Below are 25,314 nucleotides of genomic sequence, written 5' to 3' on the forward strand. Positions count from 1 at the left end.
CACACGCAATGGGAAGCAGCACACCTGTCCTGAGGAGAGAGAAAAACCGTGCAAATGCAGGCAATAGGAGTTGGCTACAGTTGGATCTGTAAGTTACAGAATCTGTAACTTAGCCAACTCCTGTGTGTGTGTGTGTATATATATATTTGTTTTTGGTTATTATTGATAACAGTTTTTTCCTTTTGTTGGTTATAATTTTATCCTAATTATAATTTATATATGTAATGTGATTATATGTAAGAAAAAAATATTATTATCACTAACAAAAACTTCTTAACAATAATAAAAGAAATTGTGTCGAGTGCAAGCAGCCAAGCTATGGATTAAACAATGGAATGAGCCTCTCTTTTCCAGTCTAATATTTGTGTGTATCAACTATTTGACGAGTAAAAATGTGATTCAGATCCACGAAGAGAATTCATACGAAGAACTCAAGACCAAGCGTTTTACTTTTGACTTGAATTAATTCCAGCGTCAGCAACAGCAACAACCAAATTAATTGTGAACCAGCAAAACCATTTGGGAAGTTTCTGTTCAAAACTCATTCATCTTTTTCGACGCCGTCGCTGCATTTTGCAATTGCGAGTCACTTTCCAAGTTTCCACCCTCTAAATTTCACGACAAAACTACAACAATCTCCTAACTTGTCGTTTTCGCAGCATCTTACTAACCTTTCCCAATACAGTAACCAAACTTTTGGGCCTCGGCTTAGCTTAGACTCGCTTAAAAAATAAAAAAACTTTTTTCCAACCAATACGAACACGACACGTAAACGCCAAATATAAATCCCTACTTGGGTTGGTTGAACCAAACATGATCCTGTCTATTGTGGAGTAAAATCGAGCGGCAGAGAACTTTGGTCTCTTGCTGAAGTGGTGGTCCCACAAAACGTGGGTAGAGACATGGAGTTACACGGAACAGCAGTGCTCACAGTTGCTGTTCTGTTGTTTCACGCTTTTGTATGATTTGTTTTTCCTATTTAATAGAAGAATAGATTACATGCAAATCTTGTGTGAGTTCCAAAAGTGTACGACTTTTGTCTTTCAATCTAGTGCCGGAATTTTGTTCAGCTTCTTTTATGGTTTGTTCATGTTATCTCTCATTTCTCACTCTCTTTCAACCGTTTCCAATTTTTTTTTCCCCGATTGCATCTGATGGGATTTTGATTTCCCATTTGCAGCCTGTTTCTGAGAATGGAGAATCAAGCAAAGAGAGTATTGTTGACTTCTGATGGCGATGAGATTTCCAAAAACATTGCTTTCCATTTAGCCAAACGGGGTTGCAGGTTCTATTTAAAACTCACGAATCAATGAAAAATCATATTCTGTTTCTGGGTTTTTTTTTCTGTTTTTGTTCATTTGTGTGGGTGGGATTAAAAAGATTAATTTTTTTTTAAATTAAGTTTCTGGGTTGTGGCCAGATTGGTTTTGGTGGGAAATGAGAGGCGTCTTAGTAGTGTCGCTGAGAAGATGATGGGTTCGTTGAAGGGTGGCCAGCCAGTTGAAGTGGTAGGATTGGACATGGAAGAGGACAGAGAAGGAGCTTTTGATGAGGCAGTCGATAAGGCATGTCAGATTTTGGGGAATTTGGACGCCTTTGTGCATTGTTACACTTATGAAGGTATGTGTGTTCTTTGTGATTTTGTTGACTGAATTTACCTTTTTATTTTTTTAATACTGAATTTACTGTTATTTAGACTAACGTGCTAATGTCACCTGTGCCTTAGGGAACGTTTATTGTTATTTTAATATTTGGTGGAAAGTCTTGAGACTATGATGAGACTCAAATGATTGGTTGGGGTTAAAAATTTGTATTATATAGAATGATTAGCTGGGATTTTAGCGGTGGGCTTGTGCCCTCAGCTTTGATCATGACACTAAGTTCGAGTCCCCACTCAATTATTTCTTCTCCTATACAAAATGATTAGCTGCAATTCCCATTTTCTGTTGTGATACAATTTTCATTTGATGCATGTTTGCCGTGTTCTTCCTATGACTTAGACTTGCTTGGGACTTTTATCGAACACATTGATGCAAATAACTTTACCTTTCTCAACATGTAGAGACAATAGATTGAGCTTTAAAATTTTGGTGGTGCTTTCAACCGACCACTCAACAGGTTTGAGGAAGCATTGGTTTTTGTGTTTGGACCTCTAAAGTGAGTTTTTGGAACACTTTGTAAAGATGGATCACCAAGCAAGTTACTTATCAATGGAAGGGATGGATTAGGAAAAAGAAAGATTTGTATAATTCAGATTTGGAGTCTGATGTCTAAAAATGTGCTATCTAGGAGTCTGATTGTGATTTTTCATCTGTGCTGATTCTATTATTATTAAATGGGAACATAAAAGATTCAACTTCCCTGATTTATGTTGATGAAATTTATAGAATTAGGAATTTGGCAATATGCAGCATGCAACTTAAAAAAGAATGACAACTTCTAACTTCCTGATTTGAGATGGTGAAATTAGAGAACTCTGGATTTGCTTGCATTGAAGAGAACAAAATGATGTGGTAAGAAATTAAGAAGATTATCAATAAGTAACTAACAATTCGAGATGACTCTTGTACTAACAATATGAGTTGCTTTTCTTAAATTTTTACTTCCACTTGGTTTTTCTTTTTATCTTTTCGTATTTGATTATATTGAGGCTGATCCAATGTGCTTTTGAGTAGGCAAACTTATGACTTCTGATCTTGTGAAACAGGAAAAATGCAAGACCCTCTACAAGTGGGCGAGGATGAGTTCAAAAAGTTAGTGAAAATTAATTTTGTAGCTCCATGGTTCCTGTTAAAGGCTGTTGGCAGAAGAATGAAAGAGTCCAAGGCAGGAGGTTCCATTGTATTCTTGACCTCAATAATTGGAGCTGAGAGAGGACTTTATCCTGGAGCTGCTGCCTACGGTGCATGTGCAGCAAGTATCCATCAGTTAGTTAGGGTAAGTACATTCCAAAAGGATCGCAATTCATTTTTGCATATATTGTTCTTACCAAAACGTTTTGCTATGAACTGAAGCCCATTATATTAAGGATAGCCATCATCATGAACCCTGTGATAAACCCTGGAGTCAAGATTGGCTTGGTATTACTAAACATCTCATTTGGAGTAGCTTTTTAGTTGAGAAGTTTTATATGAAGCATGTGATTTCAAATTTTTAACATGATCATATTTGGGCTGTTTAACTTGAAAAGTTAATGCACATTTGAGCAGTGTATGGTCATAATGAAGGAAATGTGATATTTTAGTATCATTATTGTTCTGGAAATTTGGCAACTTTTTTCAATGGCGAAAATGAGCTCTTTTAGTTAGCGAATGTTAATTTCATCTCACTTTCAACTTTGTTTGAAGTTGGAGAATGTTAATGTCATCTCACTTCTCTGCTTCATGCCCTTTTGAAAGTACAATGTCATGGGGTTGGTTTGGCTTTGATGGGTAGACTTTTCTGCGTTTTCTGAATTTGGCCTTAGGTGCTTAGAAATATAGGTCTCTCACGTCTTTTCGTAGTACTGTCAGAAAATCTGTTCTCTGTGTCTCCATGTTTCTATTGAATTTGGACTTTAGTATTAAGAGCTCTTTTATTTTCTCTATGTAATTGCTTCTCCATCATAGAAACATTAAAAAGTCTGACTCATTTCTATTTAATCTTTTGTATTACTCTGTTCTAATTTGTTCCATACTATTTCCAGACAGCCGCAATGGAGATTGGGAAACACAAGATCCGGGTTAATGGTATTGCCCGTGGCTTGCATCTGCAAGACGAATATCCAATTGCAGTGGGCCAGGAGAGGGCAGTGAAGTTGGTCAGGGAGGCGGCACCACTGCACAGATGGCTGGACGTTAAAAATGATCTGGCTTCGACGGTCATCTACTTAATCAGTGATGGTTCACGCTATATGACTGGTACAACCATATACGTAGACGGGGCACAGTCTATAACCAGGCCGCGGATGCGATCTTACATGTGATTCTCAATAACTTTATTTCATTATTGTTAATGCAACAAGGGTTGTTAGTAGAATAGCAATTTATAATTTATTTCTCTAGGAAAAAATAACCTTAGCCTTTGCCAGTTCTATGTTAGTTAGCGGAAAGGTGGCTAAATTGTTTAAAGTTCAATCATAATTTGTTTATATTATAAATTGTAATTGGTGGAATCTTGATGCCATTAATTGTTGAAATTTCATTTTTTTTTTTGGAGAATAATTATTGAAATTTCAAAACAACTTTGAACTGAAAACCGTCAAGCCCACCATTGGTGACAGCGCCCACCATTGGTGACAGCGCCCACCAGATTCCATTCCAATCATGGCAAAGGGGAGTCAAATCTAACCGTTTGATGCAACATTCCAGCGTGCTACTTGGAAAAGAAAGTTTGTGCGTAGAAAGAAGAAGAATCAAAATTTCGGATGATAATAAATAATAGAGTTGGACTATTAGCACCTTTCTATTTCCTCATAAAATTCCCCATTTAATTATATTCATTTTATTTTCGAAAATACTTTTTTTTTAAATACACTTTTCTAAGTTCTTAATTTTCATTTGATTTGTTTTATTTTTAAAATTCAAAATATTATTGTACTATTTTTTAATTATTTTTAATTTTATTATTACTCTACACACAAATTAAAAAGTTATATGGGTGATAAGTTTTTTAATGTTAATCATTGGCTGAAAGAATACATATTTCAAATTATAATTTCAAAGCAATTTTAAGTATAAAAATATTTAAACAATAAGAAATTAAAAGAGAACAATAGATTATTCTAAATTTGTACAATTTATTTTAGTTAGATAGGAAGTAACATATAGATTTTTTTTTTAAAGGATTGATTATGAATTAAGTAATTTCCTAGAAAAAAAATCTATATGTGTTTAATTTTCAATTGTCCTTAATTATAATTTTATTTAAAGTGGGGTTTTGTAAAAATAATGTAAGGGTGCCAATAGTGCCAATAGCTCCACTCTAAATAATAATAAGATTTAATACACGAAATGCTCTGTGATTAATTATCAAAGTAAAAGTTATTTAATAAATTATCATAAACCGTGATTCAAGAATGAGACAAACAAGGTCAAAAATTCTATGGTGGAATTAATTGGCACCTACTATTTTTATACATAAGATAAAAAAGTCGTTTGTTCATAATTGTAGAAGTAAAATAAAAAAAAAATGCAGCACAAAATTTTTAAATAGAAATTACCTCAAATCAGGTTCATTTTAGAATACCTTATCGTAAATTGATTATTTTCAAATAGGCACCTTATTTTCAAAATTCTCAAGTTACCACCATTTTTTCTGGTACTACCGTCACACCTCTGCAGCTTTCATATTGAATTGATTAAATTATTTTGATAATTAAATACTTTTGCCACTTTATGATTTAATATTCTAATTCCTGAATTAGTTTTTGCCTTTTTGAATTGAATAATATTATTAGCTTTCAGTTATTATGGCAATGCTTCGTGAGTTGATAAAGTGCCATTGCTTTTAGCTTTACTGATTATAAAAAATAGAATAACAATGCCATGGGTGATGTCGTGATGGGCTAGTAACTTAGTGGTTGAGAATTTAGTCAAGCAATTGCTTTATTAAATTAATATTTTGTAATTTTTTCATTCTTTTTAAATTTTGACATGAAAATTGTCTTCAATTTTTCTTTAAATTCTCACAATTAATTGTGTTTATTTTTCATAGTTATGGAGAAATATTACTCAAGAAAGTCATTGTTTCGCCACTTGGGCTTGTAGCCCAGTGGTGAACCATTGCCCTCAAAGTTAAGCATGACTATGAGGGCAATGGTTCGAGTCCCCACGGACTCAACATCCCTTAATTAAACATAATTGTGTGGAGACTTCTTATAACGTCTTTCTCCCTTGCGAAATGCGAGTGGAGTAGAGACATCTCTCCTCTGTGAGGGGGATTTGGATGGGCATATACTTCATAGAATAAAAAATGTAATAATATAAGTCCCATGTATATATATCTGATTGTAAATATCAGTGTAATGACCTGCTGTCATAGCAGTTGTATATATCTCTGTGTAATACAGTAACCAACTGATGCTTAATCAGTTTAAAAAAAAAAAAAAAGTCATTGTTTCGAACTCAAGGGAGATTACAACACAAGGCTCAAAAGATCACAAATTTACATCGTTTTTGTGTTGAATTATTTTATGTAATTTTGAACATGCAACTTCAAGAATTAAGCAATCTTTTCAATGAGATGAATATTGAATTGCTTCTTTGTGTGGCATGTTTGTGCCCCAATGGCTCATTTTGAAAAAAACAAAAAAAAACTACTTCGCCTTGCTGAATTTTATCCAAATGATTTTTCTCCAGCGGATCTTGTGGCACTTAAAACTCAACTTGATATTTATATTATGGATGCGGGTTCTGACAACAGATTTTTAGGATTGAAAGGCATTGGTGAGCTACCAAGAAAATTAGTTGAGACTAAGAAGGATCAATTATAATTATTAGTTTATTTATTGGTGACATTAATATTGATTTTACTAGTTGCCACAGCTACAGTAAAAAGAGCATTTACAGCTATGAATTTTGTGAAAAATCATCTACGAAATTGGATGGGAGATCAATGGTTGAATGATAGACTTGTTGTATACATACAAAAAGATATATTTTGTAGTCTCAATAATGAGGTTATTCTTCAACGTTTTCAATATATGAAACCTCGTCGAGGACAATTATAAGTGTAGTGAATTAAATACTTTAATGAATTTTTATTTTGATATATGTTATTTGTTAACTACTTTGTTGAATTAAATAATTTTTGGCACTGTCACTAGATGATATGATAATCATCAAAGATGACAGGGAGTAGATTTCTTAACTCCAAAGGTATTTAGAACTCGAGTTCGAAATTAAAGATCTTTGAGGCTTAAAATATTACTTTTAGGGCATTGTAAGTGGCTTGGTTAAAGCAAAGCATATTTTTATCCTAAAGATATTATATCTTAGACTTACTTTCAGAGATAAGATTGCTTGACTTAAGCCTGCTGACACTCCAATTGTTCAAGATCACATTTTGAGAGAGTGTCCTTATCAAGTACCTACTAGTAAAAAAAGACAATAAAGATTAGTTAAGAAACTAACATATTTGTCTTATACAAGGCTACAAATAGCTTAATAGCTTAAGCTTAGTAATTTCCTTCATTTATTATCCTAGGGCAGTTCATATGGATGTAAAAATTTGAATTGTTCGCTATCTAAAGTCTGTTTTTGGGAAAGGTTTAATGTTCTCTAAGAATATATTGATAGTTATAAATATGCAAAAATTGAGAAGGAAGTGTCACTTAAAAGGAGATCCACATATGATTATTTCACCTTTGTGGGAGGTAACTCAGTCTCTTGAAGAAGTAAGAAGTAGAAGGTAATAGTAGCAAAAGTTGAGTTCAGAGGAATGGCCAAAGGGCTATATGAACTTTTTTGGTTGAAAAGATTATATTGATATCAATATTAGGCACAATAATAAAGTTAAGAAAGAGTTATTTTACTTGGGGAACAAGATATGAGAGAGCTTGATATCCTTGGTAGTGCCATTGTTGAGAGTAAAGAGATTGATTATCGGAATCCTACAAAACAATCAGGGGGTAATGCTTAAGTCAGAGATCAAAAGTAGACGATAACAAAACAAAAAAATTAGAGAAAGAAAAGAAAGTAAGAGAAAGGCTTAGAGAATATTACACCTACCTATTTCTCATCTATCTTGTATACATCTACCTTAGAGTGATGACCTATTTATATAAGTGAGATAATCAGACATATAATTAAGTTAGGAAAACTTATCTCTTATCTTATAGGATTCAAGTTTGACGAGGATTAGGACTTGTATTATTTTATCCTATTTAGAATAGGACATGTTATTGGATTTGAGTCCTTAGGCTCGACGCCTATTCGTTGATGTCGACTAATCGAGTTTGGTGAAAATATGGGTGAGCATGTTACTAATAGAGACTACATGTACCTCTATTTCTATTTTGAATTTATTTTTTGGCAATAAGGCAACAATTGACATTTCTCAAAATCTAGTTTAGCATGATCGGACAAAACATGTTGAGGTGGACTAACATTTTATTAAGAAAAGGTCGAGGACAAGATAGTTCAATTCCTATTTGTTAAATTTGAAGATCAACTGGCAAATTGATGTTCTTATAAAGTCTGATTCCAATAAAATATTATACAAATTACTCAACAAGTTAGGCATTAGAGACATCGAAATGAATAATATGTTTATTTACTAAATTAAAGCTGAAAATTAGAATGAGTTGCATGGGGCCCACATAAATTTTGAATTTAGAGCAGTAAATGGATCTCATTACCACCTTTTAAGTCTTTAAAATATACACAACAGTCAAAATTGCACTTTTGAAGACTATGCTAAGTCATAAAGGTACCAAAGACCATATAAAAACTTCTTGAGATAAAACACCTAATCAAATTTTTCTAGAACAATAGAGCCATATGGTTGAGACATCAAAATCATTTTACCCAGCCCATCATGCAAAAAAGCTATTTTTATATCCATTCGTTCAAGATGTAAATCGTTGTGGAAACAAGTGCTAAAAAAATTTTCAAAGAACAATGTCTGACCACTGGTGAGAATAGCTTTATAGAATTTATGGATTTGGTAATAAGTTAGCTCTAAACCTTTACGGTTCAAATCCAGGTATACCTTCATTGATTCTATAAATCCATTTACACCTAACACTTTCTTGTTTACTGGTTTTTGAATTAATTCCCATGTTTAATTCTTATTCATTGTTGCCTTCCACTTTTCTAGTCAGTGCTTTCAATAGTCTCTCTATTTTTGGTTCTTCAATTGACAATTCAAGAGTTGTTGTCAATGCATATGCTATTAAATCAGTATAAGCATACCTCCTTGGTGGTTTAACTACTCTCTTTCCCTTTTCCTTTGCAAGATAACCTTTCAAAGCTTGATCATTAACTGACTCACTTTTTTATTCAGAAATCTCCATTTTAGAGCCAAAATTATGGTTAGGTTCTAAAAAAAAGTCCTTTTTGCACTACCACCATATAACTCTACCAGATAGCCTTATTATTAGATGCTTAATGTTTATAATGTATCTTTTTTTCATTAAACACAACATCCATGCTTTTGATTGCTTTTGGTGGCCACAATTCTATACACTATAGCTTATGCCCCTTACATTATCAGGGTATCTATACACTAAAGCCATAGGTTTTAATTTACCTTATTTAATGTATGTATAGGCTAGACAACCAAAGATCTTTATGCTTGAATAATCTACTAGTTTCCCTAAACATAGCATTATTGATGTCTTGAAATTGATACTAGATAAAGGATTTTGTTTACAATGTAGCACGCAATAGAGAAAGCTTCTGTTTATAGTGTCATAGGTAATTTAAAATGGATCAACATACACCTCACTTTGTCAATCAAGGTCCTATTCATTTATCTGAAGAGTATGATTGATTGTCTTGTGTCTTGCAATTCTATTTTCAGTACAATAATCATCAAACCTCTTATTATAAAACTTTAAACTATTGTTAATTCTCATCATTTTGATCTCTTTTTTTTTTTTGTTTGGGTTTCTACCAAGGTCTTTTCGGTTTTGAATTTCTTAAAAACTTCATCTTTATTCATCAACACATATACTTAAACCATCCTAAAATAATCATTAATAAGAGACATAAAGAACCTATCTCCACCTAAGGATGTTGTCTGTGCTAGCCCCCACAAATGAGAGTGGATATATTCTAAAGTGCCCTTACTTTTATGCGTTGTATTTCTAAACTTGACGCTTAAAGACTTGCCTAGGACACACTTTCCACAAACCTTAATGTATTTATTCTCTCCACACCTAAGACCCCTTGTTTACTTAGTTCTTTCAAGCCTTTTTTACTCATATGGCCTAATCTTAAATGCCATAACATTGCCTTGTCTTAACTTTGATTTGACACACTAACCTCACCAGTAACAGCTGTTCCCTTAAGAATATATAACCCATTACTTGTTACACTTTTCATTAATACTATTGACCCTTTGGGCACCTTCAAAGTCCAAGATTCAAAATTAACTAAGAATCTCATCTTATAGAGCATCCCAAAAGAAATTAAATTTATGTTTAGCTCAGGTACATGTTTGACATCATCTAATTCCCTAATCTTGCCATCTGACGTTTTAAGCCTAATCAACCTTTACCTACAACTCCACAGCAGGCATTATTCCCCATTATAAATATCCCACCATCATAGGTCTAATAGTTTATAAAAATGGATTAATTTAAGCATGCGTAAAATGAATATCTAGAGTCAAATACCCAATTACCTTCAAATTTGCCATTTGTAGCTATGAGAACACCGGATGAGTCATACCCATCAGAATTTTGAGCTTATGATGTAATAGCAGTATCACCACTTCTCTCATTTCCATCTTTGTTCTTGTATGTTCTTTTTAGGTAATCTTTCTTGAAATGTCGCTCTTTATGGCATTGGAAACATCTCAAGTTCTTTGGCTTTGATTTGGACGCCTTTTACTTACCATTTGAACCATCTCTCTTCTCTAATCTCTCCCTTGAAACTAAGGGCATATTTCATATTGTTTCTGAATTTGTATTTTCTAAAAACAGAAATGAAAATGAAAATGAAAGTGGTATTTTACAGTTGTTGTATTTCAAAATTTAGTATGCGTCTAGTATCATTTTCTGTATCCTGTATTTAAAAACTGTAAACAGTAATATGCATTTGGTAGATACAATTGAAAATGATAAAAATATAGAATATGTGTTCGATAGTATCATTTTCAAAAATAATTTTTACTAAACATTTAAGTCATAGTTACAGTTAGAAAATAATTTTTTAACTAATACATACACTAACATACCATAAATAATTTAAACAAAATAATTATAAAAAATTACATGAGAATAAAAATTTAGTATTATCATTAATAAAAAAAAGTTTACATTGTCATTGTTTTTACACTATAATTAACATACAACAACAAATTAGTTATTTACAAAACTAATTAACAAAATGGGATCAATCCAATGAAAACAACGTGGTATAGGGGGAAAAAAAGACACTAGACAAACACATATACTAGTGAAAAAAGTGATGGCAAAAATCATCCATAAAAAATCATCTAAGAGGACATGTTTCTTGTGCAATAATAGATGCCAATTGGCACAAAAATTGCCATGAATACATGCTTTCGGTTATGATGTCCTACATTTTGCATTCTCAAGGTCTCAGAGTTTGGGACCATGCTCACATGTCATTGCGACTTTATGAAATTCATACTCCTGATTCAAGTCATGAAATAGAAGATATAGTTCAGAAATCAATACAGAATTATCATCGTCAGCAAGAAAACGGGAATATACCACAATGATCATTTAAGTGATAATCCAAACCAAACACTTTCTAATTCTATATTGCAATATTTTTTATAGACATTTAATGCAAGATCACTAAAGCAACCCAAACAATAAAACTATATAATTAATTAACCTAAAGAACTGGTACTCTGTAAAGGCCATGGTCCTAAGCATACATAAGCATTAATGTTCTACTTACTAAAATAAAAAAAAACAAGTAAATAAAATTGGTGCATTATCTTCCTTAGCAAACACAACATACCAAACTCACCAGTAAATAAGGCATTTGGGCATGAATTGCACACATGGTGACAAGTGTAATATGTGTTAATCCAACAATTAACCAAACAAAAGAAGCAATTGTTAGCCTATATGGCTATAAAATGTTGATTTTGATGATAACAAACCACATGTTTTAGATAAATAAAAAATTACACATTATGCTTTTAAAACAAGAAAATGATTTTATGAAATTAGTTATTTTTCAAGATGTGAACTAAAATGAAAAAGATTGCTTTTAATAAGTATTGTTTTAAATTCTGAATTTGGACCTATTTATAAATATTTGAAACGACACTGAACATGACCTAAGCCCTCTGTTTCTTTCACATATTTCTTTGTGATTTGTTTTATTTCGAACTCGAGTCTGCTTTACATCTGCTATTGTAAGTGTTTGTCTATCATACATTAATGTGTCAAGTAGATGCTCATAAGACCTTGGCAAAGAACATAGTAATATCATGGCCTTATCTTTATCATCAATTTTCACATTTATGTCTCTAAGATCTAGAATAATCTTGTTTAATGCATTAATATGATATAAAATTGATGACGCTTCCTCCCTTTATAGAGTATACAACTTCTTCTTAGTAGCCAGCCTCTTTGCCATGATTTTTTAGCATCTTCAAGTTTTTTTCTACAATCTAACCGTTGTTTTTTCACCACCAACCTCTCTTAAAACACCATCACCAAGGCTTAAGTTAATGGCACTATGTGCCTCAATTAAGAATAGAGGGTAGGGTTTCATCTGAGACCTTTCTTCATTTTTTGGTTGAAGATAATTCTCCAAAAGCCTCTTCCATTCTTTGATGCACTAGAAATGCTCTTATCTTGATCCTTTAGAGATGAAAATCATTTTCCCCTGTAAACTTGTCCACATCTAGCTCTAGAATTAGCATCTTGAAGTTCAAAAGCTAAAAAAGTAGCTTTGATACCACTTTATTAGGGTTGAACCAACAAGATGTTGATTTTAAGTCACTTCAAATCCAATCTTATGCTTTAACCTTTAAATCTAAACCTAATACCCTATTAATGTGTATCTAATTTGATCAAAACAAATTAACAAGACATATACACAAAGAAGAAATGAGAATCACAATATCAACATGAAGGATTAGAGTAGTTCGGCTATAAAAACAAGAGATTTCGCTATTTTGAGAAAATACAAGATAAAATGTTATCAAGGAACCATAGAGGAATTGAATTAATCAAATAACAAGCTCTGAGGCTTTATATACAATTAGATATAAATCTAAAAAGATCACTCAGCAATCAACAATTGTTTTTGGGTTTTGTAACAAAATTAGAAATTTCCCACCCTTTTCAATAGCTTATAATTGCCATTTGAACTCCCGTGTGTATATGTCTTAGCCATCAAAATGGTAGTTGAACCATGCCGTTTAATTCAAATTGATTTAAGTGATTCACATGACTATTCACATGTATTGGTAAATTTTCAATCAAATATTATTGATGCCAATGTGCAATTGTACACAACAAGTAATAACGTGATGAGTATTCAAGATTGTCTCCACATGAATTGATGTTACTATAAATGCTACAGCAATCACAGTAGTGCAATCTACCTTTATTTCGAGATGAATAAATGTAAAGTTGATTTCTACTGAAATAGATAATTGTGATAAAATAAAACGAAATAATGCAGTGATAAAATAAGTTAAGTAAATAGCGTAAAAGAATCAAATGAGAATAAGGTAGTTGAATGATCAAATTCTCTTTATGGGTTGACTGTTTTTCATTAAATTAATACCAGTTGCTACAGCAATTCCTATAGCACTTGGCAAGCTGATTTTGCATCCTCAGCTGTCGCATGTTGGAATTCTCATACCCCTAAGTATCTTAGCAATGACCAGTTGTTATTCTACCTACGGCATGACATTATGTGCATCTATTCTCTCCACCCTACAAGGTGAGTACCTATGTCTAAGTTGTCACAAATCTTAACTTCAAGTATAGCCCTTATAAGATTCAAGATAAACTTAATTCAGGAAACTCAAATTAAGATTAAGTATTACTCTAATAATTTCCACTAAAACATGCCCTTTTGCGGCTCTATCTTAACTTGAACCATTAAATGGGTGATCAACCGAAATAACAGTTATAATAATAGCTACTAGAGTAAAATGCTATAGCAATTATATAGCAACTCATAAGAACAATCAAAAACTCATTAGATTGTTTGTCACTCAACTACAAGCAAGTTCAGTTCATACTTTGAATGAGAAAGACAAACAGCAACATAATGGTCACAAAATACATTGATTTAATCAAAGAGTGAAGAAAGAATAAGTGAAGAATGATAGATAGTGAATCTAAATAACTCTGCTGGATTCTTCAATGATGAGGCCTCGGTTCCCTTGAATTATGATTTTTTCTTCTTTTCCTATTGATTTTTCAATGTTAATTCCTTGCCATCATTTTATATGATGTGCGCCCCTTTTTATAATTGAAAACTAGGGTAAACAAAAGCCTAGAGCGTAAATGAGTCAAATTAGGAAACCGCAGATCGCAATTCTGCAGTTATCCCACGCTAAGTTTTCTCCATCATTGTTCCAGGATTGCTACAGCAATGGTTGCTGCAGCAACGACTATAACACAGCACTGCTCCAGGTTGTGTTTCACTTCTTTTGTGGCCATTTTCTTCCTCCTTTTTGCTATCCTACTACCTCAAGATCCCTTCATGGATTATAAACTTCTGAAAACCTACAATTATGCACATGTTTTGAGCACAAATCACTTTAAATCAAGCAAAACTTATCAAGACTAAATTAAAATGAATGTTTATGCAAAACATAACAAAAATGTAATAAAAACACATCATTTACTCTCAAAGTGGTCTTGATTTAAGTTTAGAATTACCGTAATAACTCTCATTTCATAGAGTTATCACACCCCCAAACTTAAACTATTACTTGTCTTCAAGTAATGAGAACATACTAACACTTCATGCACACAATCATGCAACAACTAACTTAGCTCTGTCATCAAATTTGTAAGGATTCTTCCACCTTCATATCACAATCTTAATCATACAAAATAGCCATCGTAGCTCAGTTCTAGACTTAAGCTTCCTTCTGTCCAAAGTGTGTGTGTGCTACTTTGATTGAATTTCAGAGATGCTAAAACATAACCAAGAGATTGCATATAATTCAGAAGTAGCACAATTTTATTCACATATGGGGCAGCAGAAATTATACATACTTAAACTGTGCTTTAATAAGAATGAAAACTTAAGAGTACTCAATCATCTTCACTGCAACATTCATTTTATTTTTATGTGAATGTCAATCAATTGTGATGATGACACCCAATTACTCAAGCAATACACAGATTAGAGTTGCTGTAACAATATCTGTAACATAATCTTATCTAAAGATATCTTTTAACTCAAGGCTGAACATGGGGTTCATGAATAGACCTAGTTATTCAATATCCTAGATAGAGGGCTTCCTCTTTATTATTGTCTCACTTTTTTTTTCTTTTTTTTAACAAAGATGCTACAGCACTGCTCATAATTCTTGTTGCCTTTGAACTCAAATCTACATATGAGGTATATACTCAGCCCTGGTTACTCAGCAACTTGAGCTATTGAAGCAACATTTATTTCATAACAGGCACAGTCCAAAAAAAATTTTCCCCCAAATTTGAGATATTTTCTATTCCTCTTTTTTTTTTTTTTGGCTCTGCTACAGCATTCTCATAGAATTCCACCAAAGTTTAAGTGTCAAGACATAATTTCACTCTCCATCTATAACTATCTCTACTCGGCACTCTTATAATCACTATTTAACACTCAATTTATCTTCATTAGGTTTTCAAATCCATACACAAATATTAGATAATAGAGCTTCACACAACACCAACATAAACACACATTCAGAACACACAAAAACACAACCCCCCCAAACTCAAATGGTGTTGTGTCCTCACAAGCACACAAAAATAAAATCACACAACCAGACAAGGACCTGTAGGTGGAATCAGAAAATGACGACTTAAAGAAAGAAAATTTTTTCAGAATCAAATAAAATGACTAGCGGGAAGGGGATACTCCCCTGGTGTTTAGATATTGCTACAAAATAGTGAAGTGACTTCAGCGCTTTTTGAATGCACTTCGCAACTTATCCTTAGGGGATTCTTGTGGGGAGGTAACTGGTAGCGTCTTTTTCTTTTTCTGTAATGGGCTGGTGGGAGGAGTTACAGTTGAGGCAGCTTGCTTGGTTGACACCGATCTGATCCTTTTCAGTTCTGGTGAGGCTGCTGCAGCAATGCCTCCAGAAGTGCCTCTCTTTCTTTTGCTGGATCTTCTAGGACTAGCACGAGCATGTTTGCTGGGAGTTCACTGTGGAGGAGCTGGAGCTGGGGCATCAGCTGTGATGGCGCCAATAATGTCAAGCAGCTGCTTAGCTTCTGTGGGTGTACGGGTGACACTGGTTGCTGCAGCTACCAGCTCTGCATCAACTTGCTCGGCCTCATCGTCAGAGGCAGGAGGGGTAGCTACTTTTTCCTTACCCTTCCTAGAAATGATTGGAATGGAGGGCTCCTCTTCAGGTTCATCTTCTTCCTCTTCTAGGATGATGTGCTTTTTTCTAGGTTTGGAAGGGGTCCTGACTGGGGGTTCTTCGCATTTTTTCTCACTCTTCCTCTACCTCTATTGGTGAACTGTTAGTTGCAGACTGGTCACCCTCTTCCTCAGGTTGGTCAGATTGATCAGGAGTTTCTGAGTCAGCCTCTGCTTGCGGTTCTGCTGCAACTTCCTCTTCTGGTTCATCTGTGTCAATGGCTTCTTCACTGACTTCTACTGGAGCCTTTGTAGTATTGGTGTCAAAATTGTACTGCTAGAGCAATGAATCAGGGAAATTCTGGTGGGTACTTTTCATGTATAGAGCAAATTAGTGTAGGTGACTTTCTTGGTGTTGTAAGTAGCTCCAAAATTGATCGTTTTCCCTCCACTGCGCCTCAGTACATTGAGTGATGCTGGTGCTCAGTGCTTGTATTCTCTATTCTAGCCCAATAGCTCGTCTTGCCCCTGTTACAGCTGGTTCAGATGTGGCTCCAATAATTTCACCAGCAATTCTCTCAATGGTACATGTAGTAAGGGCACCATCATTCTTGACATATTCATCTTTTGCATCAAGACGAACTCCTGATATTACACAGATGTTGGTGATGAGTGAAAGAAATAGCAAGGCAGCAGCTTTATGGTTTTTCATGGCACAGTCCTGAATTTCTTTTTCAATAATGCTTCTCACATCTATAGGAAGCCCTCGAACAATAACATACAACAGTACCAAGCGTTCTTGTGAAACAGTAGTGGTGTGGGTAGTTGGCATAAGCCTGGATTTCAGGAATTTCACCCATACTTTAGTAATGGGTTTTAAATCTATCATGTTAATTACGTTCCCTTCCTCATTATCCCACGATGCACCCTCTGCTGTAAGTGTCGTGAAAATTTTGTTCCATCTTTATGGTGTCAATTTGTCAAGCAACTTGGCATACTCACAATTAATTTCAGCAGGCAAATTATAAAAAGTATTTATAACTCGAGATTCTAATGAAACAAGTGAGTTTCTTACCCAAATATTGTGCTGACCAGGGCTTACCAAATTGACGTAAAATTCTTTTACTACTGGCAACACGTGGTCTCGAGAGTGGTTGGAAAACTCTAGCCACTCACGCTTTGCTGCAGCATTGTATAAGGATTGCAAAATTCCTGTGGGTTGAGGTGGGAACTGAAACCTTTTCTCTTCCAAAATCTTGCACGGTTCTCTTTATATTTTTCTTCCGTATGGTAACTTTGGAAGCGTGAAGGATCTTTTAGTCGGCTCGCTGTTCTTTTGTACCTTGGCATTGCTATAGCAGTAAGAATTTGATGGTAATATGCCTGAGAGTAAAATAAGAAGAATGAGTTAAGAAGTATTGGAGTCGTGACTGCAAAGGAGAGGGAAAATAGTGTTAGAGGTCATTAAGCACAGTAACTCCCTTATATAGGTGAAATTATGACAATAAATCCGATAAAGATAGATAAATTAGGAAAGAATATATTTCAAATTCATTAAGCATATCCCATACAAATAGGCAAGAGAAATTAGTGCATTAATTTCTGGAATATTCTTCTTCAATTTCTATCTAAATCCATCCCTCCATCTGTCAAATATTATCTCCAACGGTAAGTGAGAGGCTTCATTTTAAAGTTACTGTAACGGTAATATTTGCTGCTGCAGCACCCAATTGTTTGCTCTAGCAACAATTCCATATTCTTCTCCAATGGCTGCTGACACAAGGCTTGCTACTGTTCTCTATTAACAATACAACCCCAATTGTTAGTATGTAATCTATTTGTCACACACATGTTTCTTAAGAATTTCAAAAATAAATAAGACTAATCCGAAACTAAAGAGGAAACCAATCTTAAAAGACAACAAATAAAAGTTAAACAATCCAAAATAAGGGAAGTGAAAATAAAATAAAAGGAAAAACATTTAACAAAACCAATGAGGATTCATCTCATTTGAAGTGATTGCCTCCGCAATGGGTTGCCTCTCATTGAGCGCTTGATTTAAGGTCCTTCAGCCTGACCTTTCTTGAGTGTTCACAAACTTGGTTCTTTAAGAAGTAAGACCTCCTTTGAATAATCTGCAGCTGAGTGTATGTAATGCTTAACTCTGTGCCCATTGACTTTGAATTCTTGGCATGTCTTTTCATCTAAGAGATCAACAACCCCATGAGGATAAATTCTGAGCAGCTTGAAGGGTCTAGACCATCGAGATTTCAGTTTCCCTGGAAATAGTCTTAGCCTCGTATTATGGAGCAGTACTAGTTGACCAGGGATTAATTTCCTGTGTTGGATATATTTGTAATGCCATTGCTTTATTCTCTCTTTATAAATTCTTACATTTTTATATGAGAACATACGTAATTCATCAAGCTCACATAGTTGAAGCTTCATTTGCTTTGCTGCAGCATGTATATCTCAATTCAATTGCTTCAGTGCCCAATGTGCTTTATGCTCTAGCTCGAGTTGCAAGTGACAAGCTTTCCCATACACAATTCGGCATAGAGACATGCCAAGTGGTGTTTTGTATGCTATTCTATAGGCCTATAGAGAGTCATGTAAGCGCAAGGACCAATCCTTCATTGATGGATTCACCACTTTTTTTAAGATTTTCTTAATCTCTCTATTAGACACTTCTGCTTGGCCATTGGATTGTGGATGGTATGTTGTTGCTACTTTATGCCTGAATTCATATCTTACCATAGCTGCAGCAAATACTTTGTTGCAAAAATGAGTACCCTCATCACTAATAATTGCTCTTGGAGTGCCAAACCTGGAAAAAATATTTTTCTGAAGAAAGTCCACTACTGTTTTAGCATCATTGGTAGGTAATGCTGAAGCTTCTACCCATTTGGAGACATAATCCACAACAACTAGGATATATAAGTTCACAAAGGATAGTGGAAAAGGACCCATGAAATCTATTCCCCATACATCAAAGACTTCCACTTCCAAAATGTTTGTCAATGGCATTTCATGTCTTTGAGTTATGTTTCCTGTCCTTTGACACCTGTCACAACATTTAGCAAATTCATAAGCATCTTTAAAAATAGAAGGCCAGTAATAACCTGATTGCAGAACTTTAGCAGCTGTTCTGTGACCATTAAAATGTCCTCCATATGCTGCAGCATGTCATGATTCCAGTATGTGAGGAATCTCTTCCTCTAAAGCACATCTTCGTGTTACTTGATCTGAGCATAACTTATACAAATATGAGTCATCCCACTGGTAGCTTCTAACATTATGAAGAAATTTCTTTTTCTGCTGAAACTTCAACTCAGGTGGCAGCAATCCACTTACTAAGTAGTTAACAAAATCTGCATACCATGGAGGTCCTGATTGCTGCAACATTTGTGCTTGCTGTACTACTAACAGTTGTTCATCAGAAAAAAGTTTCAGTGATGTCATTTCTTGTCAATGTGCTTGTGTATGCTTCTAGCCTCGACAGATGGTCTGCTACTTGATTCTCAATCCCCTTTCTATCTTTAATTTTAAGATCAAACTCCTAAAGCAATAAGATTCATCTTATTAATCTCGGCTTAGCATCCTTCTTTGAGATTAAGTACTTAATGGCTGCATGGTCTGTGTACACTATCACTTTAGTACCCACCAAGTAAGCTCTGAATTTATTAAAAGCAAATATTACTGCTAGCAACTCTTTCTCTGTAGTAGTGTAATTAATCTGAATTTGAGTAAGAGTTTTGCTGGCATAGTATATAGAGTGGAAAATCTTATTATTTCTCTACCCTAACACTGCCCTAATGGAATGGTCACTGGCATTACACATCAGTTCAAAAGGTAGAGTCCAATCTGGTGATATAACCACTGGTGCAGTAATCAAAGCTTTCTTTAATTCTCCAAAGGCTTGAAGATAGTCTTTATCAAAATGAAAAGGCTTATCATGTTCCAACAATGAGCATAATGGTTTGGCTACCTTGGAAAAGTCTTTAATGAATCTTCTATAAAATCCAGCACGACCCAAAAAACTCCTAACTCCCTTAATTGAAGTAGGAAGTGGCAGTTTATCTATCACTTATATCTTTGTTTTATCTACCTCAATACCATTCTTGGACACCTTATGACCCAACACTATGCCTTCTTGCACCATGAAATGACATTTTTCCCAATTAAGTACTCAGTTGGTCATCTCACATCTTTTAAGAACTTCTTCCAGGTTATGTAAACAATTAATGTATGTCTCTCCAAAAACTGAGAAATCATCCATGAAAACTTCTAATGTTTGCTCCACCATATCAGAAAAAATAGACATCATACATCTCTGAAAAGTTATTGGAGCATTGCACAAACCAAAGGGCATCCTTCTGAAGGCAAAAGTTCCATACAGACAGGTAGAAGTAGTCTTTCCTAATCCTCTGGAGTTATAGCAATTTGGTTGTAGCCTAAATACCCATCTAAGAAACAATAATATTGTTTTCCAACAAGTCTGTCCAACATCTGATCTATGAATAGAAGTGGGAAATGATCTTTTCTTGTGGCTTTGTTGAGCTTATTGTAATCTATACATATCGTCCATCCAGTCATTGTCCTTGTAGGAATAAGTTCATTCTTCACATTGGACTGAGCTCACCCATGAGCTGTCTGATATCGGGTATGTGATTTCAACATCCAACCATTTGATGATTTACTTCTTCACAACTTCCTTCATAGTGGGGTTTAGCCTTCTCTGTTACTCCACTGAATTACTGTAACAGTCTTCTAACAAAATTTTATACATGCATATGGATGGGCTGATCCCTTTAATGTATGCCATAGTCCATCCAATTACTTTTCTGTATTTTCCAAGCACATTTACCAAGCTCTGTTCTTGAGACCAACATAAGCATATTTCAGATGTGAGGGTAACAATTTTAATTCAAGACTAGGAGGTGATTCAAATGATGGTAAAATTATTTTTACTTCCCTGTCTGAAAGATTCAGATGCTCAACAAATCTGTTATGTCTATCAATTTTCTTTCCTTCCATCTAGTCTATCTGGTTTGCTGCAACATCTTCTTCTTCAAAGCTCTCAAAGGTGGCAACTTTGATAATCTCATTACTGCAGCATCTGTTGATTCTATCTGCTACAATAAAATCCACAACACTCAGGAAATTGCAATCTTCTGCCTCATCAGGGTTCTTTATAGCCTCTAACACATTGAATGTGACTTGTTGATCATTCACCCTCATTGTTAGCTCTCATTTCTACACATCTATCAGAGTCTTCCCGGTTGCTAGAAAAGGTCTTCCAAGTATAATAGGTACCTCTTTATCAGCCTCAAAGTCTAAAACAATGAAGTCCACTGAAAATATGAATTTGTCAACCTTCACGAGTACATCCTCAATTTTTCCTTCAGGATATGCATGAGATTTGTCAGTTAATTACAGAGTGACTGTTGTTGGCCTACATTCTCCTACTCCCAACTGCTTAAATACAAATAATGGCATCAGATTAATATTGGCTCCCAAATCACAGAGTGCTCTGCTATTGTACCTAGTTCTAATAGAACATAGTATTGTGAAGCTTCCTAGATCCTTCAATTTTTAAAGAATCTTACTTTGGAGCATGTGACTGCTTTCCTGTGTTAAACCAACAGTTTCAAATTCTCTCAATCTTCTATTTCTTGCCAAGATGTCTTTTAGAAATTTCACATAATTAAGCATTTGCTCTAATGCTTCCACAAAAGGGATGTGAATGTGTAATTGCTTCAGCACTTCCAAGAATTTACTAAATTGTTTGTCTTGTTTTTTGTTTCTGGAATCTTTGTGGGAAATGAGGTGGATGCCTAAATTATTGAATAGTTTCAGGAGGTACCAATCTCTGCTCATTTGGTTCGTTGTAAGTTGTTACCACTGGTGTTGCAAATCCTTTCTCAGTATTTATTAGTTGATTCTCTTCTATAGTTGCTGCAGCTTGACCGCTAACATCAGTATCTTGATGACTGGGTTGCTGTAACATACTCTCCTCTTGAGGTGGTTCTTGTAAGGAATTAAGTTACACCCCTTTTTAGTCACATGAAATATCAACATTTTTTCCAGATTTTAAGTTGATGGCCTTGCAATGTTCATTTCCCTCTCTTCTTGGATCTTCTGTGTTGTTGGGCAAGTTCCCCTAAAATCTGCTACTCATTGTTGTGGCAAGCTGAGCAATTTGGTTTTTCAGATTTGTTACAGATATGGCTTGACTCTGCACAATTGCTTCATTCTTTGCAATGTATTCCTCAATCAGTGTTTCTAGTGAAATGAGAGGATTATGACTGGTGTGTTTTTGCCCTTGATTCTGCGGATGAAACCCAAGTGGTTGAGCATTTCTATTTTGTCCACTCAATGTTGGAGTATTTTGATTCTGATTACTCCATAAGAAATTTGGGTGTTGCTTCCATTCAAGGTTATAAGTATTTGAGTACGGGTTGTTTTGAGACTGTCGGTTGTAATTACTCACATAGTTTACTGATGCTAGATTTCTAGGACAATTATCAAATTTATGTTCTTCACCACAGTACACGCAGGATAGTTTAGCAACTTGCTTTACTGCTGCTGGAGCAGATGTCGTGGCTTTTATCATGTTAGTCAATGAGGTTACTTGTGCTAATAAAGCTGTAATTGCATATATATTATGTACCCCTGCTGCTCCTCTTACTGCTGGCTGTTTAGTTGATGGCCACTGATAATTATTGTTGGCAATTCTCTCCAAAATTTCATAAGCTTCAGTGTAAGATTTGAATAACAAAGCTTCATTTGTTGAAGCATCAACCATCAATCTCGTACTTGGATTTAACCCATTATAGAAAGTCTCTAACTGTATACAACAAGGAATGCCATGATGAGAACCTTCTGAGCAATTCTTTAAATCTTTCCCAAGCCTCATACAAACTCTCATCTTCAAGTTGATGGAAGAAAGTGATCTCATTCCGTAATTTTGCATTTTTGGTTGGTGGAAAATATTTTATTAAGAATTTATCAGCCAGCTCATTCCATGTAGTGATGGAATTAGAAGGTAATGAATTCAACCATGCTCTTACTCGATCTCTTAAGTAGTAAGGAAAAAGCCTCAGTCTTAAAGCATCTTGTGTTGCTCCAGCAATTTTAAAAGCATCACTCACTTCCAAAAACAACTTAAGATTAAGGTGAGGATCTTCATTTGGTAGTCCATTGAATTGACCCACTGTTTGCAACATTTGAAACATCATTGGTTTCAGTTCAAAATTTACAGCTTCCACTTCAGGTCTGATTATCCCAGGGTGTACAACTTGAGGAGTTAACACAACATAATCTCTAATAGCCCCATCTCTGTCATTTTCCATGTATATGATATTGTTGTTGCCTAGTTGTCTCCGGTTAACATGCTCATTCTGCTTCTCTTGAATGTTGACAGGTTGTAATTGCTCGTGAGGGTCCAAATTTCCCACATCTTGCAGATTATCCATGTCTGAAATAGTTTTTGAATTCCTTTGTTCTCTTCGCAGTCTCCTTACAGTCCTTTCAATCTCAGGATCAAATTGGAATACTACAGATCTGTCTTTGCGCATGCAAGTATTGATCTGTCAATAAATAAAGCAAATTAGATCAAGTTGGCACTATCAAGATTTACTTCACACTTAGAAAATAAACAATCAATCCCCAGTAACAGTGCCAAAAACTTGTTGGTAAATTTTCAATCAAATACTATTGATGTCAATGTGCAATTGTACACAACAAGTAATAAAGTGATGAGTATTCAAGATCGTCTTCACAAAGGTTGATGTTACTAGAAATGTTACAGCAATCACAGTAGTGCAATCTACCTTTATTTCGAGATGAATAAATGTAACGTTAATTTCTATCGAAATAGATAATTGTGATAAAATAAAACGAACTAATACAGTGATAAAATAAGTTAAATAAATAGCGTAGAAGAATCAAATAAGAATAAGGTAGTTGAATGATCATACTCTCTTTATGGGTTGACTGTTTTTCATCAAATTAATACCAGTTGCTACATCAATTCCTATAGCACTAAGCAGGCTGATTTTGCATCCTCAGCTGTCGTGTGTTGGAATTCTCATACCCTTAAGTATCTTAGCAATGACCAGTCATTATTCTACCTACGACATGACATTATGTGCATCTATTCTCACCACCCTACAATGTGAGTACCTATGTCTAAGTTGTCACAAATCTTAACTTCAAGTATAACCCTTATGGGATTCAAGATAAACTTAATCCAAGAAACTCAAATTAAGATCAAGTATTACTCTAATAATTTCCATTAAGACATGCACTTTTGCGGCTCTATCTTAACTTGAACCATTAAATAGGTGGTCAACTGAAATAACAGTTATAATAATAGCTACTAGAGTAAAATGTTATAGCAATTATATAGCAACTCATAAGAATAGTTTAAAACCCATTAGATTGTTTGTCACTCAATTACAAGCAAGTTCAGTTCATATTTTGAAAGAGAAAGACAAACAGTAACATAATGGTCACGAAATACATTGATTCAATCAAAGAGTGAAGAAAGAATAAGTGAAGAACGATAGATAGTGAATCCAAATAACTCTATTGGATTCTTCAATGATGCGGCCGCAGTTCCCTTGAATTCTGATTTTTTCTTCTTCTCCTCTTGATTTTTCAATGTTAATTCCTTGCCGTCGTTTTATGTGATCTGCGCCCCTTTTCATAACTGAAAACTAAGGTAAACAAAAGCCTAAGGCGTACATGAGTCAAATTAGGAAACTGCAGATCGTAATTCTGCAGCTATCCCACGCTAAGTTTTCTCCATCGTTGTTCTAGGATTGCTACAGCAATGGTTGCTCTAGCAATGGTTGCTCCAGCAACGACTATAACACTGCACTGCTCCAGGTTGTGTTTCACTTCTTTTGTGGCCATATTCTTCCTCCTTTTTGCCATTCTACTACCTCAGGATCCCTTCATGGATTATAAACTTCTGAAAACCTACAATTATACACATGTTTTGAGCACAAATTACTTTAAATCAAGCAAAACTTATCAAGACTAAACTAAAATGAATGTTTATGCAAAATATAACAAAAATGTAATAAAAACACATCATTTTCTCTCGAAGTGGTTTTGATTTAAG

General features: G+C 34.4%; 1 protein-coding gene and 1 non-coding gene across 3 annotated transcripts; both read left to right on the forward strand.

The window, feature by feature from the left end:
* Positions 1 to 913: 913 nt before the first annotated feature.
* Positions 914 to 4,153, forward strand: LOC102616073 (uncharacterized). 2 transcript variants are annotated; one of them, XM_006470027.4, is made up of 5 exons: positions 914 to 1,081; positions 1,181 to 1,285; positions 1,421 to 1,620; positions 2,708 to 2,937; positions 3,686 to 4,153. In XM_006470027.4, the coding sequence occupies exons 2-5, from the start codon at positions 1,194 to 1,196 to the stop codon at positions 3,962 to 3,964; spliced, it is 801 nt and encodes a 266-aa protein (XP_006470090.1). In that variant the 5' UTR covers positions 914 to 1,081; positions 1,181 to 1,193; the 3' UTR covers positions 3,965 to 4,153. The 2 variants fall into 2 exon arrangements, with proteins under 2 accessions (XP_006470090.1, XP_006470091.1); XM_006470028.4 differs by having other exon boundaries at positions 926 to 1,285.
* Positions 4,154 to 23,047: 18,894 nt separating this feature from the next.
* Positions 23,048 to 23,153, forward strand: LOC112497410 (small nucleolar RNA R71). The gene has a single exon (XR_003064206.1). It is a non-coding gene; the product is annotated as a small nucleolar RNA R71 (small nucleolar RNA).
* The last annotated feature ends 2,161 nt before the right edge of the window (positions 23,154 to 25,314 follow it).

Source organism: Citrus sinensis, chromosome 2, assembly GCF_022201045.2.
Source record: "Citrus sinensis cultivar Valencia sweet orange chromosome 2, DVS_A1.0, whole genome shotgun sequence".
NCBI lineage: Eukaryota > Viridiplantae > Streptophyta > Magnoliopsida > Sapindales > Rutaceae > Citrus > Citrus sinensis.